At 39.5% G+C, this 19,402-nt stretch overlaps 1 protein-coding gene across 5 annotated transcripts in view; it reads right to left on the reverse strand.

The window, feature by feature from the left end:
- The window catches only part of FMNL2 (formin like 2), a 345,204-nt gene that overhangs the window by 77,113 nt on the left and 248,689 nt on the right, over positions 1 to 19,402 (reverse strand). For all 5 annotated transcript variants that reach the window (XM_030887752.2, XM_030887757.2, XM_045298702.1 and 2 more), the window contains exons 5-6: positions 17,577 to 17,660; positions 12,811 to 12,963 (exon numbers count right to left, since the gene is read on the reverse strand). In XM_030887752.2, coding sequence (XP_030743612.1) covers positions 12,811 to 12,963; positions 17,577 to 17,660 — 237 coding nt within the window. The remainder of the gene's footprint in view (positions 1 to 12,810; positions 12,964 to 17,576; positions 17,661 to 19,402) is intronic.

Genomic DNA, 19,402 nt, shown 5'->3' on the forward strand with positions numbered 1-19,402 from the left:
ATGAACCTGCCAAGAGCGTACACCGAGCACCTCAACCTGTGCAGCACTGGCAGTGGGGGCCACAGGGACAGAAGCAATTCTCTTTGAAAGCCCTTCAGAATGGCTGACTAGGAAGCTACAGCCAGTCAACACATTCTAGTAAGAAATGAAAAAGTCAAATGTGAATGTTCCACCCGAGACGCAAATAATAACAATAATAATGGGTAGGCCAGCAAAAAGCAGTTCTATTCTATTTCACACATGGGAATTTCTCTTACTAGGAAGATGTGGCTTTCTGTTCCCATAAAGATTTACAATCTTGGAAACCCATAGGGGGACTCCTATGCAACAGAGGAGACTCATAGAGTTGACCTTGGAGACGATGCTCATAGTAGACCTGCCCGTGAGTTTCTGAAACTACCTCTTTACAGGAGAGAAAGCCTCATCTTTCTCCCCCGGAGCAGCTGGTGGTTTCAAACTGCTGACCTTGTGGTTAGCAGTCCAAAGTGTAACCCCTACGCCACCAGGGCTCCTTATGCTAGTTAAAGTTCTAGCTAAAGTCATGCTTTGTCTCCTTAAACCACTATCTATTGTGAAGGAATAAAACTTGTTTTGAGCTCTATTAAGGCACTGTATTTTAAATGATAGCAAGAGATGATAAATACAAGAATGAGAGATAAGAGATGTATCTGAAAATTCTTGCAGGAGAAAGACTGTTAGCTCTCAGCAAAAGATGGATGTGGAAAGAAAAAAAAAAGATGGATGTGATCAACTGCAGGCTTTACTATGAGATCCTTAAGCAGTAAAATGGAAGTTGCTGTTCATACCCATTGATACCATAAAATAACTCTGAACACTCATCAATTGTCCTAGTATCTATGCATTTCTAGGCAGTTAGGCATGTAATAGCATGTAGTCTACGTATATACCAGGCTCTCTTTCTGAGCTGCTTTTATCCACAGACTGGATATTATTACAGGATCCTGAGTGACTGTTTTTAATTTGCCACAACTAGGCTTTCCCAGAGTTCTGGCAAAAAGGTTGACAAGCTCTCATGTCAACATGTATGAGATTTTTAGTATCTGAATCCAAATGGTAATAGGAGGGGGTACTCAAAAAAGATGAGAAAAAGGCAGCTAGGCGGAGCTTTCATATTATGCATTTTTCCTGTTAGGCGAGCATCGAACAACTCTTTCAGCTAGTGCATTCAGCGGTGTCGCCTAGGAAGGTTCTCTCTGGTTACAGCGGGTTTTTTCATAAAAGCAGTTTGATTCAGACCTTGTTTCTTATGATGGCCGATTTAAGAGCACAGCTCATGCCTGTGAAATTTTGTTTCCTGCTCCGGAAAATTGCGGCATAAATTGTTGCGATGTTGAACACAGCTTACAGGACAGCACTATGGTAAAAACTCAAGTGTATGAGTGGTTTTCTTGTTTCAAAAAGGTGAAATTTTGATTGATGACAAACCTCATTCTGGACATCCGTCAACTTCCCAAATGGATGAATATGTCGACAAAATTCATGCACTTGTGCTCAAAGGCTGACAATGGACCACTGAAGAGATGGGGAAGTTTTCTGCACTATCTTGGAGTTCGGTTCAGTGAATTTTAACAGATTTGAGAATGAGAAGGGTCGCTGTGAAATTTGTGCCTCAGGCTCTGACTGACCAGGAAAAAAAGAGCATGGAGTGGAGACATGCTGTGCTTTGAAAGAAGAGCTCTGAAGCAACCCAGACTTTTTTCCCAAGTGAGGGGACATGATACTATTCTTATGACACTGAAAGCAAACATCAATCAAGTCAGTGGAAGATGCCATCATCACCTTGCCCCCAAAAAAGCTCGTCAAGTGAAATCAAAGATCAAGATGATGCTCATTGTTTTTTTTGATGTGAGGGGGATAGCGCATTTGGAGTTCTTTCCACCAGGTCAGACTGTTAATCACACATTCTATCTAGAAGTTCTGAAAAGACTGTGTAACAGTGTGTGACAAAAAAGGCCTGATTTATGCAGGTGGGGGACTGGTTTTGCCACCACGAAAATGCACCTGCTCACACAACCATCTCAATGCACCAGTTTTTGGTGAAAAACCGCATGCCTCTCTTGCCCCATGAACCTTACTCACTTGATCTTACTTCATGCAACTTCTTTTTGTTTCCGTGAATGAAGTGGGACAAAAAAGGACAGGGATTTGATGACATAGAAGAGGTGGGGAAAAAATGAGGAAGGTGCTGTCAGCCATCCAAACAGATGAGTTTGAAAAATGTTCCCAATAAAGGAAATCGCAGATTTGACAAATGGATTAAGTATAATGGTGAGTACTGTATATATTCGAGTATGAGCTGACCCAGATATCAGCCGAGGCATCTACTTTTACCACCAAAAACTGCATTAAATATGTGCTGAAAGACTCAACCGGAAAACACTCCTAAAGGTCAACAAACAGACCTTGAACTATTTACAGGGTTTCCCTTTTTTTGTCATTGTATTTTTTTGTTGTCATTGCTTTGTTTTCTTTTGTCACTTTGTTTTGCTCTGTCTTGTTTTTGTCTGCATATTATTTTCTTTGCAGTCTACCTAGATAAGATAGGCTGGATAAACAATCTGGAAGAGAAAAACAACGAGACCTATGATTCCAGGGGGACATGGGAGAGGGGGGAGTGGGGGAAAGGAAGTGGTGTTAACCAACCCAGGGAACAACAAGTGATCCAAAATCAGTGGCAAGGAGGGTGTAAGAGGCCTTGTAGGGATTGATCAAGGGTAACTTAACCGAGAGGAATTACTGAAACCCAAATGAAGTCTGAGGATGATAGAGGGACAAGAGCAAAGTAAATGGAAATGGAAGAAAGAACTAGGGGGCAAAGGGCATTCATAGAGGTCTACATACTGGTATATACATATGTAAATATATTTATATATGATGATGGAAAAATAGATCTATGTGCATGTACTTATAGGTTTAGTATTAGGTCCCAGATGGACATTGGACCTCCACTCAAGTACTCCCTCAATGCAACAACACTTTGTTCTATTAAACTGGCATTCCATGAGGCTCACCTTCCCCACACAATCGCTAAAGACAAATGTGTGCATAAGCAAATGTGGTAAAGAAAGCTGATGGTGCCCTGCTATCAAAAGATATAACGTCTGGGGTCTTAAAGGCTTAAAGATAAACAAGTGGCCATCTAGCTCAGAAGGATCAAAGCCCACATGGAAGAAGCACACCAGCCTGTGTGATCATGAGGTGTCAAAGGGATCAGGTATCAGGCATCATAGAACAAAAAATTCTATCATTGTGAATGAGGGGGAGTGCACATTGGGGACCCAAAGCCCATCTGTAGGCAACTGGACATCCCCTTACAGAAGGGCCACAGGGAGATGAGCCAGTCATGGTGCAGTGTAGCAACGATGAAACATACAACTTTTCTCTAGTTCTTAAATGCTTCCTCCCCCCAACTATCATGATCCCAATTCTACCTTATAAATCGGCTAGACAAGAGCATGTACACTGGTACAGAAAGTAACTGGAAACAGAAGGAATCCAGGACAGATGATCCCTTCAGGACCAGTGGTGAGAGGGCAATACCAGGAGGGTGGAAGGACGGTGGAGTAGAAAGGTGGATGGACAACAGAAAAATGGGTGAAAGGAGACACTGGACAGCGTAAGATATGACAAAGTAATAATAATTTATAAATTATCAAGGGTTCAGGGCAGAGCAGGGAGGGAGGGGATAAAAATGAGGAGCTGATACCAAGGGCTCAAGTATAAAGCAAATGTTTTGAGAATGATAAGGGCAACAAATGTACAAATGTGCTTGACACACAATGGATGGATGGACGGACTGTGATAAAGAGTTGTACGAGCCCCAATAAAATGATTTAATAAATAAATAAATTTGCTGGAAAAACTTGGCTTATACATGAGTATGTATGGTACTTTGAAGGTAATGTTGTTTTGTTTAAAAAAATTAAATGCATAGCTTGTGAAAAGGCGGGGGGTTGTTTCTGTTTTGGGGGATACACCCTCATGTAGGAAATGAAGAGATGTATTTTTTTTCTTTCAAAAAGTAATTTCAAACAGTCTTCTAAATGCTTCAGATATCATGCAAATTTCTCACAATAAATAAGGAATAGTAATTAGAACTCCCTTAAAATGTAATATCAGGGTTCAACCAACTGGAATCCAAAATCAACTGAGAATGTCACATCGTTTCATTTAATAGACTAGACTCCTTTGGCTCCGCTATTTGGGCTAACAGAACTAAAACCAAGACTTGGGGTTTCAGGTTCCTCTCTCTTCCTCACTAGCCTTCAGACATGACATCACTTGGACATGTTTTCTACCAATTAAACATACAAAATATACGATGTTTTAAAATGAGCCAAGCACTTACTTTTCTGTCTCTACAGCCAAAAGAAACAGAGCTGACATAGTTAGATCCATATAGTTTACAGTGAGGTAGAGGTTGAGACAGAAACAGAGAGAAGTAAACAAACCCCCCTTTTTTGAAAAACAAAATTGAGTGAAAGCTTAAGGAGAAAATTGGCTTTACATCTAAAAGGTCATCCTGCTTGGTGACACTGATCGCAATATCCCAGTGTAAGAGCACGATTCCTGTCTCTCCCTGTAAGTAAACAGAACTTTTAACTTTTGAAAATCATTTATTGAAGTTTTCTGTTTATCTGTCTGTAATTCCCATGGAAGGATCAAGTGAGTGCTACAACAGACCTGGTCAAATTAAAAGGTTTACAGGCATGTTTTTGTTTGGAGTGAGTGGTTCCTAAGCTCACCACACCACGATGGTTCTGAATTGTCAGTATACACTTTTTGAAGGCATGTGCTATGACGTGACTAATCAGTCGGGATATAATTTGTCCAAAAAGGGTCCAAGGAAACTATCTCTCATCTGTGGCCTATATATACCAATCTTTCTGTGCCCATGCCAAATTATTCCCCTCTTTTCAAAAACTTTCATTGGATCCTTGTCAGTGAGCTCAAACTACGATTTCACAGTCTGGACTTTAAAATACTTCATAAACTGGCTCTAAACTTCTACCAGACTCACATACTCATTATTTCCTAAATAACCCATGCATGGATTACCATGAAACCACTGCTCACCACTCTCCCTACCTCTCCTCTTTCCTATCCACTCTCGTGGGTATGACTCACTATTGTGCCACATCCAGACCAAATCTCAAGAATATTTCCTAGCTTTTGTTATTGACGGTAGCCTCCAGAAGGAGCTCTGGTGGCATAGTGGTTACACGTTTGTTGGGCTGCTGACTGCAAGGTTCGTAGTTTGAGACCACCAGCCCGCCCCTCCATGGGAGAAAGCTGGGGCTTTCCGCTCCCATCAAGAATTAAAGTCTTGGAAACTCACAGAGGCAGTTCTATTCTGCGTATAAGGTAACGGCGAGTCTGCATCAATTCGACGGAAGTTGATTTTTGACTTGACTAGCCTCTGAATGTCCATGTGAGTCAGAATCGGGTTGGAAGGAGTGAGTTTGATTTGGGGGTACTTTTTGAGTGTACTCATATGACATGAAACATGCTACTGTTTGGGACACAGAAGTGTATGAGTTACATACAGTGTGAACTTAAATAATGATACCATGGTGTAACAGAAAGAAATCAGAAGACTTTGATTATATTTCTCGACTCTCTCACTTACAAGTCATGGTATAATTTTTCTCAGCTTCAATTTCCTCACTGATAAGGTGGGGTTAATAATTCCTCAAGCTCCCATAATTTTCAGGACAAATAATCATACTGACTCTGACAAAATCCTTTATCAGCCATGACTCTCATAGACTATGCAATTTAAACATCTTTGTGAAACCTCAGAACTTAGCCAAGCATCCTTTCCCTGCCATGTGTAGAACACATTTGCAGATGATGGCACTTGATTACAGCTACAGGAATTTGCTGGGTCACTTTAGGGTTTAATCCTGTATAAAACCATTAGCATCAAGTTGATCCCAACTGATAGGGACCCTATAAGAACCAGCATAAAACTGTCCCTTACAGTTACCAAGAGCGTAAATCTTCCTGCCATCTCTCTCCCCCCCAGAGCAGTCGGTGAATTCAAACCACTGACTTTCTGATTAACAGTCAAGGGCTTAACGACTGGGCCACTGATTACCCACTAGGTATTTTGCCAAGCGCTTCACAGAAATGGTTCTTTTCATCTCCACAACATAGGGTACAGGGCCTAGAGCCTATCATCTCCCCCGACATGACAATTTGAGCGACAGATCACCCCACACACACTGGTCAGATCATCCTGCTTGCCCACTTCTGCACCGTCTCAGAGAGATCCAACAGTGGCAGAACAAGTCGAATCAGTCTGCTAGTGGAATCTGCAGTGTCACGCACTCACAGACCCGCACGAAAACTGTCAACATTCTCACTAGCAGGGCCATTCACATGAGCTCCAAGCTGAAACGTTGCAATGCACACTCTCAGGCCAAACACACGGGTCTCTTCTATGACTTCGAATAGCAACCACGACCCAAAACGTGACACTCTGAAATGCAGCAACATGTGTAACCATTTGGACAGCAAACATGCTAAAACGAAAACTGGGAAGCTTATAGTTACAGGTTTCTTTGGAAAGTCTGTCATACTTAGAAAGTTTCCACTTTATAGATAGATGGTAATTGAATTTTTCTGCACCCTCCAATCTTCCCATCAGCAGTCTATCACACTAAAGACTATCTTTAATGTTTCCCCTTCAGAAATAATCTTCAGAAATATCTTAAAGGGAGTGTCTCCCTACGACAGCATTTATAGCATTCTTTTCCCTCCACTGTTACAAGATTTTCTCTCCTAAATTAGGTGTTAATAAATATTTTAATCGGCATCTGTCACTTAATCAGGTGAACAGAAACAACATTAAATCTTGAGAAGGATTTTCAAATCTACAATGGAGCTTCAAAAAGTCTCTGGGGAATTTCTATTATTTATTAATTCAAATTTTCTATGAATTTTCTGCAGTCACCTTGTTTTTGTTTGCTTATTTTTTTTGAAAATGTCTTTAGGTGGGAGTCTAGGGAGATAGTGGATCAGATTCTTCAATATTCTTCCACGAGGAAAGCTAAAACAAATGAAACCAAGGGGAAGCTATCCATGTAGAATACAGATGACACTTAATAAAGAGGCACATAAAATAACCCAGTTTGCTTTGTATAATTTGCAATGAGGGAATAAGGGTGATAACCATTTCAAAAATTATATTCCTAATTTACATAATCTGTCAAAAAGAAAGTGAGCCCAATAAAATTCAGGACCTTTGCTATAAATCAAGATAAGAAGTCCTTCAGCTTTCTGACTATAGATTTCAAGGATCTGTACAATGATGGTTTCACATTAGAGTTTAAGTACTTTTTCCCCAAAACCAATAAAATTTCAGGTAAAAATCTACTTATCAAAATAAAAGACCTTGTAAATGTTTAAAGGTGCTGCATTTCTCTTACATTCCCCATTTATAAGCAAGATGGTCCAGAATGGATCTTACAATATTTCTATTGTATTCTATTGTATTGTATTGTATTGTATTGTCCTAAGATTGTTCCACAGAGATGAGAAACATTACTATGCTTGTTTGTTTTCTTCCCCAATAGTTTATTGGCAAATAATTCACATATCATATGACTCAGTAGTTCAATCACATCAATCATATCACCACTACTACAATCCGTTTTAGAGCATTTTTCTTCATTTTTTCCCACTTTATTAATTTTTTTAAATCACTTTATTGGGGGCTCTTACAGTTCTTATACCAATCCTTATATCAACTGTATCAAACACATTTGTACATATGTTGCCAACATCTTTAAAAAAATATTTTCTTCCTACTTGAGCCTTTGGTATCAGCGCCTCATTCCGCCCACCCACCTCCATGAACCCTTGATAATTTATAAATTATTATTATTTTCATATCTTACTATCTCCCTTCACTCACATTTCTGTTCTTCCAACCGGGGGTGGTGGGGAGACGCTAGGTGGTTTTACATCAATCATCAAACACTACTGTGAACATTAGTACTTAATGCAATGAACTATAGGAGTTTGTAACCTAAACATGAAATAGATTTGCTAAAACTCAATAATTCCTGGAAAAGTAAGGCCTCAAGAGCTGAGCCTCATCAACAAAAAAATAGAGCTGAACAAAATGATATCTGAGAGGCCCCCCAGATTCCAACAGTTTTGCTGCTTCAACTGAAAGCTCTTTCTTTTAGTCACTCACAAACAAAACTTCCTCTTTCCTTTATCCCTTCAACTAAAAATAAGTTTGGAATGTCTCATAGTTGGCCTTTGAACTATATTCTGACTTTCAGATAACTCATGTTTAGATCCAAGTATTAGTTGTCTTGGCAACCTTTTCCTCCAATCACCATTAAGTAGAGCCACCAGACCTAGATGCTTAACACAGATGGGTTACTACAAACAACTCCCCATTCCATTGTCTACAAAATAAAAACTAAAAGATGAAATTCAAGATAAACTTTTATAGAAGGTCTTGCTTTACTGGATCCATGGGTTCTATTAAATATACATTTACATGAGTTAAAAAGCACCATAAAAACAAATAATTGAAGTGCAAAAAGACTTGCTCTTTGACCCTATCTTTCCTTCGGCAAAAATAGCTGAAACTAGTTTAACTTCTAAAACTTTCAACTTATCCTCGTTGGCAAACAAGGAAAAGCAAAATTGGATCGGTATATAACTCTCTGTCCTTCTCTAGCAATTTACTTAGGAAATGCATTTTTCCCCACATGGCTATATGATGTTCTTTTCTAATAGCTGCAAAAGATACCATCCTTTTGACCAGGACTTATACTAGTTCATCTGGCATCTTTGTGTGAACTACAAAAAGGTATGATTTCAAGAAAGGATTAGCAAAAAGCACTGTCAGCAGGGCCCAGCGATTGGTGAGCAGAATTCCCTGTCTGCCTGGTTCTCTTGGGCCTGAACACATTGATGTGCCAGGAAAACACTGTATCTCCTGGGAGGGGGATATCCCCCTCCCTAATAATAAATAGACAAACTAGCAAAGTGAATGAATTTATTTTAAATTCTGTCACCAGCATCTAGTACTTTGATCCCAAGTAAATTGCCAAATGACTTGCTTCCTGTTTCTCGGAGTGATGAACCTAACAGTGATACAATAATGGAGATAATCATATCTCAAAGGAACATTGTGAGAAGTCACACAAGGCTCTTGTGACGGTACCTGGCAGAAAGAAGACATGTAATAAAAGATGTAGGTGCCAATTAAAAATTACATCAATTGTATATGGGTATCCATTTTTACATAGTTAAAAAATTACTTCCTTGAAAACCATTGGGATTCCCGTGTTAAAAAGTATCAACAAAGTCTAAATTTGAACTATTTATCTTTTCGTGCAAATCCACTAAATATTTTGTGGTAACTAGATGATGACAATTCGTGAAATGCAATTTAATTGCAACAATAATCTGTGGGTGAAGAAACTGTCTTCTGGAAAGCGTAGGAAGAACTACTCATGGTGTTCAACCTGTTAAAAGAAAGGTTGACCTTGGTTTCCTCAGCACTGTGTAAAGGGCAGTAGGAACGACCTACAAGACCTCTTCCACCTTTGCATGCCTTTGACCCTAGCTCTTTGCTACAGGACCCTCCATCTCCAACAGAAACGCTCTATTCTCTTTTCTATCTTTCTATTCTTTTTTTAAATAAACAGGACAAGGGGAAGACAACTACAAAGGCATATCATCTGGATGAAGGAAACCATTAGCATATGGTCATAATGGAGTCCAAGAGTTTGCTGGGATATACAGCTTTAAAAAGGACATGGGAGGTCGAAGAAGACTGCCACATAGATATAGTTAGTGGCAGATCAATAAAACATAGTTATTGGTGGGACTGCCAGATAGGGATTGGGGCCATGAGTAGGACACATGCATTATTTAAGAGGAGCGTATAATATTGGTCCTGAGGCTTCCTGAGGTTGTTAGGTCATAGCTCAAGCCTAGGGACAGGAATCTCTATCAAGGACACCCCCAAGAAACCCTCTATTCTTGAAAGACCAGGTTCTTCCTTCTTTCCCCAACATGCCCAATCTGTAAGGTGTTGCTTCTGCTTTCACTGTACCCCCATCTGGAGATTTGGGGCATACTGAGGACCAACCCAAGCCATCACCCAGAGCGCCCCAGCCTGAATGCTGCCCCTTCTGCATGGCCCTACATTAGTGCTCCATCAATTTCTTAAAAGACTTGGGTAATTTATATCTATTACCTATGTCACTTCTAATTCACATCTAATGCATTAACCTTGACGTTCTGAAAAGTTAAACATTAATTTTTCTTGCATCTGAAATAGTACTGCCTTTGCTTTATCCATCAAATGTGCTTCATGTTCATATATGGCATCGTGTTTTTTAGCTAGATCTACAGTCACACTGAAAGAAATCTACCACGACTGAATGCACACCAGGCGCTACACTTAAAAGAAAGCACACTCCAGATTTCTGCTGCACTCACATCAGCATTTTTACATCTGGCTTAGCTGACAAATATACTATCATCCAAGATCTAATGGCTGCATAATTCAAGGTAATTGTGGTGTTATAAAATACTCAACAGATCATTTTGAATATCTAGATAATAAAATCAAAATACAAAGAGAAGGGTGTATGTCAACACTGGAATTTGGTTCTAAAGCCTGGTAATTTAGAACAGATTATCTTTCATTTAAGTTTTAAAATTTCCTGAAATCTAGCTTTTTCATCTAAATCTATCCAATCCATTTTGCAGAGGGATATAGGATAACATTGCTGTATCACTATTATCATCTTGAGATTAGGGTACGGAACTAAAATCTACACTTGAGTATACTAAGAGTATGCTAATTGAACAAAGACATCAGAATAAAGAATCTCTATAAAACATAAATAGCCATTTTCTTTCACAAAAGTTGCAATGTTAATAAAAATACAATACACCTTAGCAGTTCAAATTCATAAGATGAGAAATCATAATATGATAACAGTGTGTACCGGAGTTTAAAAGGCAGTGTGGGCTTTATCTCAGTGGAGGGTCAATGGCACTGAGCCGTGAGGTTATCATATTATAACATGGAAGGCAGTGGTAATACCCTGCCACCATGCACGCCAAGCTCTCTTGGGTGTCATGTTCACCCGTGACTTACGAGATGTTCCGGTTTGAAGCCTCGTCACCAGTGTGTACACTGAAGCTGCTCCAGAGGCAACAGGGAGAGAAGCAGCTCTGGTGGCATTTGAATGGAAGACACTCAGGCAGAGAAACCAATCTGATGGTGGTGTAAGAGATGAAGGAGACCGGAGGGAGATGAGTCCACAGATAGGAGAGAAGACAAAGAGGAGGAGAAGACAGTGAGAAATGAGATGGCAGATTGAAACATGAAGGACGATCAAAAGAAAGCCAAAAGAGAAGTAAGTATGGGGAGTGGAGAAGGAAAGGGAGAGACAAGGAGAAGGAAGAGGAGGAAAAAAAACAAAAAAAAACGTGAACAACTTTGGGTATATGAAAAGCAACATGTACCACATGCCTGCACTTCTGGTTCCCATTTTCATGCCACAGAGTGACCAAAAAACCAAATACAGAATTGGAATCCAGGCACAAAGCCATGAACACAGAACCGCCATGCGTCACTTTGAAAACAAACAAACAAGGATTCACACTTGAGGTAAACAAATGGCTTGAAAGTTACTGCCACACGGATTTCCTGGAGGTCCTAGAAACCATGAAGCAGAGGCAAAGGAAACTCCAGTGACTTGTTGGTGGGTTTGAACTGTCCGAACACAAACAAGGAGTAAGAGGACGTTGGCCTCCGTGGTGGTCATCTTCAAGTACACCTGCCCGCCCCAAGGTCATACTGCTCTCCCGTGTTTTTCAGGATGGCTTCTCCACCTTCTCCTATCGTCACACCTTCGGCATTCCTTTTCAATTTAAACTGAACTGTAGTGAGATCACCTTGAGCTAGATAAGGAGCAGATCAAGCTGCCCATGGGAGTTCCTGTACCCTTCTTCAGACCCGAAGTGCCTCCCATAGTCCTGATTTCTCCACTCTACTGCAAACAATACAGCAACTCAAAAATATGCATAATGAGTTACTAATTGGATAAGACAGTCATTGGTGTGATTCTTTCCAGTTAAGGAATGATGGATAACCACATTAAAATGTGTTTTTGTACATTTAGCCCTGTACATGTAATTAGTACTGCCCTAGTTGTGGACATTTCAAGGGACAAGGTGGTCAACACAGAGTGGTGTTTCAGACAGGAGAAACTAGAAGGGAATCCATAGGAGAAAATATAAGGTTTATAATTGAAGCACATCTAACCAAAGAAAAGCTGCTTAAAGGCTCTTGTTAATGCAATCATCAATCCAGTATTTGGTGCCTATCACAAAAAAACAAAATCAAGTCCCAAGAGATCACTCTGAAAACAAAACACATACCTGAGCTCCCAGGGAAAGAAAGTGGGGGTGGAGAAGGGTATGAATGGCAACAAGGGGCTCTTTGGATCTTCAAATCACAAAGCACTGTCTCTACCCAGGAAATAGTGCCTAAATTACCATATCAACATCCTCCTGGTTTCAGAGTTGTGTCTTCCTATGGGGATTATTAAAAATTACAATGTACACATGATTGATGACCCTATGAATGCCTCAAGAGACATTCACTCGGAATCAATGAGAATGAAAAGTGCTGTGTGGCAAGAGACATCAGCACATCACCCAGAAACATCAAAGGAAACGGCATACCCTTGGCATTATCTCTAACCAATCGGCCTGCTAACGAGAGGAACTTACCGTAGCGCAGAATGTCTTCCCGTGCGGGACACACTGTTGCCCACGGGCGAGGGCAGGTTGCTCCCTCTGTGCAGGTCCTCAATGGACCTGCTCCAAGGCTTTGACTTGTCCATGGAGCTCTCCACGGCGCTTTCCATGCTTTCAAAGTCAAAGCTAAAACAAAACACAGAGCCACGGTGGACTTAGAAATTCACATCCACACAAAAAGGCAGGTGCACATAGCTTTACTCTCGCCTATTTCACAACGTCACCTTAAGGTGGAGAGTCGCTGCTGAAAAAGGAAAACACTGAAACACAAAAGAACTTCCACAGGCTCAGGGTTAACTTCAAAAACAGAGTGACAAATACTAGACCTGGCAAAGGAAGGTGTGAATAAAAGCAAACATTAAATACTGATGTATTATTTGCCTCTCCCAGTAAGACATGCTGAACTTACCCATTGCTAACACTGCTACAGTAGGAGGGGGGAGAAAGAGAGAGATCCTACAGCTGTCTTCATTTTACTTTAACAAGTCAATATGGTAGGCTTATCCTAATTTATTCCTACCCATCAATTTTCGCTGAGCATTTTCTCCTAGTGCGCTGGCAAGTGTTCTTTTCCAACCATATGTGATACATTACTATTGAAGCTATGAACGTGCTTTGATTTTGGATTCTCTTCCCAATGTGGTACTCTTTAAAGTAGGATAGTTGTTTCTCTGACATTTTTTGAGGTCATTACTCATGTTAACCATATTAGAATAAATGGCCAGTTAAGTTGCTCATTCTTGTATAATTTTAGGAACAAAGTTTTTAAACAGACAAGCCTTTGTGTTCCATGCATCTCTTCTCTCCCAAAGTCAGTCTTCTGCTTTCTCCAAAAAAAGTCAAAAAAAGAAAACATCTTATTCATTGCTTCTATCCTTTAGTTTTACCAACCACCACCTGATCTGACAGAACCGCAAACAGAAAGCAGCTTAAAGAGAGCTATAATTCATGTCCTCGGGAACATTTTAGAGAGCACTGCAGATGAAAAAGCAGTCATTAAAAAAGCATTGCAAGTGAAACATATGCTTGCCAAAATAAAAATGGTGCTGTTGGTTTTGTAAGGTGCCATCGAGTTGGTTCTGGTCCATAGCAATCCCATGCACACCAGGAAGAAATACTGCACAGTCCTGTGTCATCCTTGCAACTGTTCCCATGTGGGAGCCCATTGTTGCAGCCACTGTATCAACCCATCTCGAGGGACTTCCTTTTTTTGGCTTCCACTTTGCCAAGCACGATGTCCTTCTCCAGACAGTATGTTCAAGTATCTAAGATGAAGTCTTGCCATCCTTGCCTCTAAAGAGCACTGTGGCCATACTTTTTCCTAGACAGATAAGTTTGTCCTTTTAGCAGCCAGTCCATGGTACTTTCAATGTTCTTCTACAGCACAATTCAAATACACGGATTCATTTTAAGTCTTCCTTACTCAATGTACAACTTTCATATTCACATGAGGCAATGGAAAACACCATGATTTGGGTCAGGTACACCTTAGTCCTCAAAGTAACATCCTTGCTCTTCGATACTCTAAAGTGGTCTTGTGTAGCAGATTTACCTAAAGCAATACATCTTTTGATCTCTAGACTGTTGCTTTCATGAGCATTGATTGTGGATCCAAACAAGACAAAATCCTTGACAACTTCAGCCTTTTCTCCATTTTATCATGATGTTATCTATTGGTCCAGTTATGAAGATTTTGGTCTTTACATTGAGTTGTAATCCATACTGAAGGTTACAATCCTTGATCTTCATCAGCAAAGGCTTCAAGTCCTTCTCATTTTCAGCAAGCAAGGTTGTCTCATCTGCATATTGTAGGTTGTTAATAAGCCTTCCTTGATTTTAAATCATGCAGTATTCCCTTGTTAGGTTCACACAACTACCTCTTGATCCATGTACAAGTTATGCAAGAGGACAAGGAAGTGTTCTGGAATTCCCATTCTTCTCGAGGTTATCTATAATTTATTATAGTCCACACAGTGAAATGCCTTTGCATAGTCAATGAAACACACGCAAACATCTTTCTGGTATTCTCTGTTGAGTCAAGATCCATCTGACATCAGCAATGATATCCCTTGTTCCATAGCCTCTTTTTAATATGGCCTGATCCTCTAGCAGCTCCCTGTCAATGTACTGCTATAAGCATTTTTTCGATGATCTTCAGAAAAATTTTACTTCTATGCTATATCAATGATATTGTTCTGTAGTTTGAACATTTGCTTTGGTCACAGATATGGATCTCTTCTACTCAGGTGACCAAGTAGCTGTCTTCCAAATTCCCTGGCATAGACAAGTGAGTGCTTCCAATGCTTCATCAGCTTGTTGAAACATTTCAATTGGTATTCCATCAATTCCATTATGAATGGTATGCTACCATAAAATTAGATGTTGCTCTCCATTGATTAAATGCTAATTCAGATAGCAGAGAATGCTATACAGAATCAGTTTATGCGTCTAATCACAGACACTTTTATCATAGCTTTGATTGCAGGTAGCAGTGCTAGGCAGAAAAGAGGTAAAAGTGGGTCATTAAATGTATCCTTAAAAAAAAAAAAGAAATTCGTAACTGAGATTGGAGAAGGTAACCCTAAGATGCCATCCTAAGTGGCAGAAGGGACCCTTCCTGCCTACTGTATTTGTGTGTCACATCTCATGTTCCTCTCAGTCTGCCCTGTCCTTTCATATTCATGGAAATATGAATGCCCATTCTAAGAGTGCTTTTACTGTAAGGAGGGAGGGTAATTAATCATTGTTTCATATTCCAAGAGCTAGGAAAGTGTCTCAAATGCTGAAGAACGATAGAGAAAATTTTCAACAAATTAGTTTCAAAAAGAAGATACATAAAATTTTCTAAACAGAGCAAAACAAAGCCAAAACACACAAAACATGAATTGGTGTGTAATGTGAGGCTAATGACAAAAAATAACACCAAACACACAAACAAGCCATAAAAGCACAAGATTAGGAAACCGTCCTGATCGTTTGTTGGCTAGTACTTTACACTTCAGTAGTGGAATTCCTTCCCAGTCACACCACTCCCTTTGCTCATGGGTCCCCATTGGTCCCCTTTGGGAGAGCTGGTCTCCAACTACTATTATGATGTAGATAAAGGGTTAATTACAGCATGCATACATACATAGCATGCCATTCTTTCCCCCTATTCCTTAAGTTACTTAGCCCTTCCTTAATTCCATAAATACTTCACATTTTAAGGTATGTGGCAGGGTAATATTTGGTTTTTATTATATAATACAAGTATAAAAAGATTAGCAGTTTTTTACGTAATCCAGATAGATAAAAAAAACATCCTGTAAAAGAACATGCTATAAAACGAGAATGAAATTTCAGAGAAAAATATACCAGGAAGAATCTGCTTATTGTTTTTCTTAATCTGGCCAATATAATGTCTGCGAGGCCTCAGAGCCGAAGCTCATCCAGTGAGTTTCAGTGAGCACTTCAGTGTCTGCATCTGTAATGTCGGGGCAGTGACAGCTCTCTCTTCACAAACTCTCAGGGAAGGGATAAGCGAGGGTTTGGGACTTTTTGGAATAAGTCATTATTTAAAATGTGTGAGTGTGAGCATATATATATGCTTTTAAAAGAAAAGGAGGAAAGAAAAATAAGGAGCTGATTCCAGGAGCCCAAGCAGAAAGCGAGTGTTTCGAGAATGATGAGGGCAGCAAATGGATAGGTGTGTTTTACACAATTGATGTATGTGTGGATTGTGATAAGAGTTGTATGAGTCCCAATAAAATGATTTTTAAGGCATTTAATTAAAAAAAGAAAAATATTTTTTAAAAATGAGGGATCAAAAACCCTACCAAGACTGAAATGACTTTTAGTCAAATTAAAAACATGATTTTATTTCCTAAGTTTCTGTGTAAGAATACATCTGGATATAATGGATACTGCAATGCATTTTTTTATCAAGGGAAGTAAAGTGGAAAAGACAATCTCATTCAAATGCACACTTTAAAGGCCTGTTGTCAGTCTTGTTTGCCTCTTTCTGCAATTTCAATGTGTTCATTATCTACTTTCGTAATCATTTTCTATGCATTTACTCTCAGACAAACAAACTCATTGCCACTACGTCCACTCCAGTTCCTAACAACCCTACAGGACAGGGTAGAATTGCTCCTGTTGGTTTCTGATGCAGTATCTCTTTATGAGAGGAGAAAACCTCATCTTTCTCCCAGGGAGCGGCTACTGTTTTCATGCCACTGATCTTGCAATCAGCAGGCTAACACATAACCACTATGCTAACGGGGCTATGCACTTACTAGTGCATACAAATACACAAACTTGTATAGTGCACCAGGTTTTAAAACACACGCTCTTCTGCTTTAGCCACTTAATGAAAGCTCTTAAACTTCTCTCAATAACTGGTAGGGTATTCTACTATATATGTATATGTATGAATGTTTGTGTGCATCTATGAATATATGTGTACACGTATGAATATATGAAGCCCTAAAGGAACTCATTTTCAAGTAAGTATTCCTTTTGAAATAAGTATTTCTCTAGGGGTTATTTTTAATCACCTGTATTATTTCTGCTTTGAAACATTTCTAATACATATTCTGTGACTTGTTTTTAGCTACTCAAACCCAGACACAAACCTCCTTATACCCTAACCCCATCTGCTTCTGGGTTTCCTCCTCCAATGCAGGGTATAATTTTATTACTGAACTGCATGTTCTGTGACTATCTAAAATTCAAAAGCCAACGAGCCAAGTTTTACTTACGTTACTGCATACTGTGCAAATGACAGATATTCCACCAGGACATCAAGACCTTTGTTTTCTTCATTCAAAAACTCTCTGACCCACCTGTTGGGGGAGGAAAACACCATCATTATATGTGAATAAAACTTTTTTTTTAAGTTGAATCCCTAATTCAGGTCATACGCAAACACTAACTTAAAATAAAGCCAGGTATAAATGTAACAGCTAAAAGATATGTCGATGCTGTCTTGAAAGACAACATGGGAATAAATCTTCATGATCTTAGGCTTGGAAATGGATTCGTAGATGTGACAAGAAAGGTATAAGTGACAAAAGATAAAAACAAAAATAGAAACCAAATATTGGACTTCATCAAAGTAACAGGAAAATTGTGGTGCAAATACTATCATTCAGAGAGTGATCGTATATATAACATTTTTTAAAGCCCACAGAATCCGAGGGTGGAAAGAGAGGTTCATCTCATGTCCTACCACGAAAAGGATGCACAAGAAAGTTTTGTTTCTCCATCAGAAGCACTGACTGTGGAGCAGGCCTCGATTATGGCAATCTAGGTAAGAACTTTCAGGTAAAGCAACCAGGAATATTACATTTCAAAATACAAGAATAAATAGAAGGGAAAAGAATACATGTGTCACCAGTTCATTTTGCTTCTCGGAGTCTTAAGATAACCTGGATGAAACTTTCTAAAAAACAAGCTACTAAATGTGCTTTTCGACCACAATTGATCCACAGGCTGCTGGTGAAGGAGCCAAGATAATGTAGGGAACACGGCAGACTGGGGACATGACGGCATAACCACTGAGACCCAGGCTTGATTCCAAATCCTCATTCATCTCCTTGGCACATGAAGTGGCAGAAACCACTAAACTAGCCAGCAAGAGACCAGTGTTTATGGGCTTCTAGAAATTCAATAGGTATAATAATTTGCTTAATTTTTTCCATGACTGTGAAACCACATACCATCATCAAGACCAAGATATAACAAGTAACCTTTTATTAGAATTCTCTTTAAAAAACCAAAACACACATTAGAATGGTCAAGCTTAACGGTTCACTCAAATTTTACACATCTTTATTTGCTCCTCTAAACTCAGACAGCTAAGTAGAGTGGTCCAGCAGCTTCTTTAGGTACTAAGGATAAACACCTGTTATCCTATTTTTTCTGCGAAGACCTTGTGGTACTGGGGTTTTTCCATGTGTCAAACTCTAATGAATAATGAGTGAATAAGGCCAGTGCTATCCATGTGTGACACCCAGGGTGCTACTGCCAATTGCACTTCAAAATGATGGCCTTCATCCTTGCACACCAAGTCTAAGTGCACACTAGCTGTGGGCATCCTAGTTACTTGCTAGCTATTAAAACAATATTAAGAGGAGTACGAGCTGTGCCGACCCAAGTGCCATGGAAGAATGGGAATTCTCAAAGTTTCCTCCCCCTTTGACCTAGTATGGTTGAATCTCAAGGAGAAGTCCTGCAAGCAACAGTCGTAGCTTCTGGATCTGGCTCTGCAGGAAAGGGTGAAGAGAAAGCCAGAGATAACGTTCTTCTCCCTGAATATGGGTGCACCAAAGTAGTTCATCTGAAAAGGATTATTTCTCACTCTTGGGAAGTATGCAAACTGAACTAAACAAATTACTAGTGAAATGGCATCGGGTGAAGCTGCTTAAGTTCTGAAATCTTTCATCGTGTAAATAATCAATCTGTTTCTCTCATCAACTAATGATACTCAGGGTCTATAAAATTTAGTGTCATTATATGAAAACATTTCCCAATAACGAATTTGTAAACACGCCCAAATAGGATAATCCTAGAACTACACATGTGC

Source organism: Echinops telfairi, unplaced genomic scaffold (assembly GCF_000313985.2).
Source record: "Echinops telfairi isolate 266 unplaced genomic scaffold, ASM31398v2 ScPeMD7_4;HRSCAF=17, whole genome shotgun sequence".
In the NCBI taxonomy this organism is placed as follows: domain Eukaryota; kingdom Metazoa; phylum Chordata; class Mammalia; order Afrosoricida; family Tenrecidae; genus Echinops; species Echinops telfairi.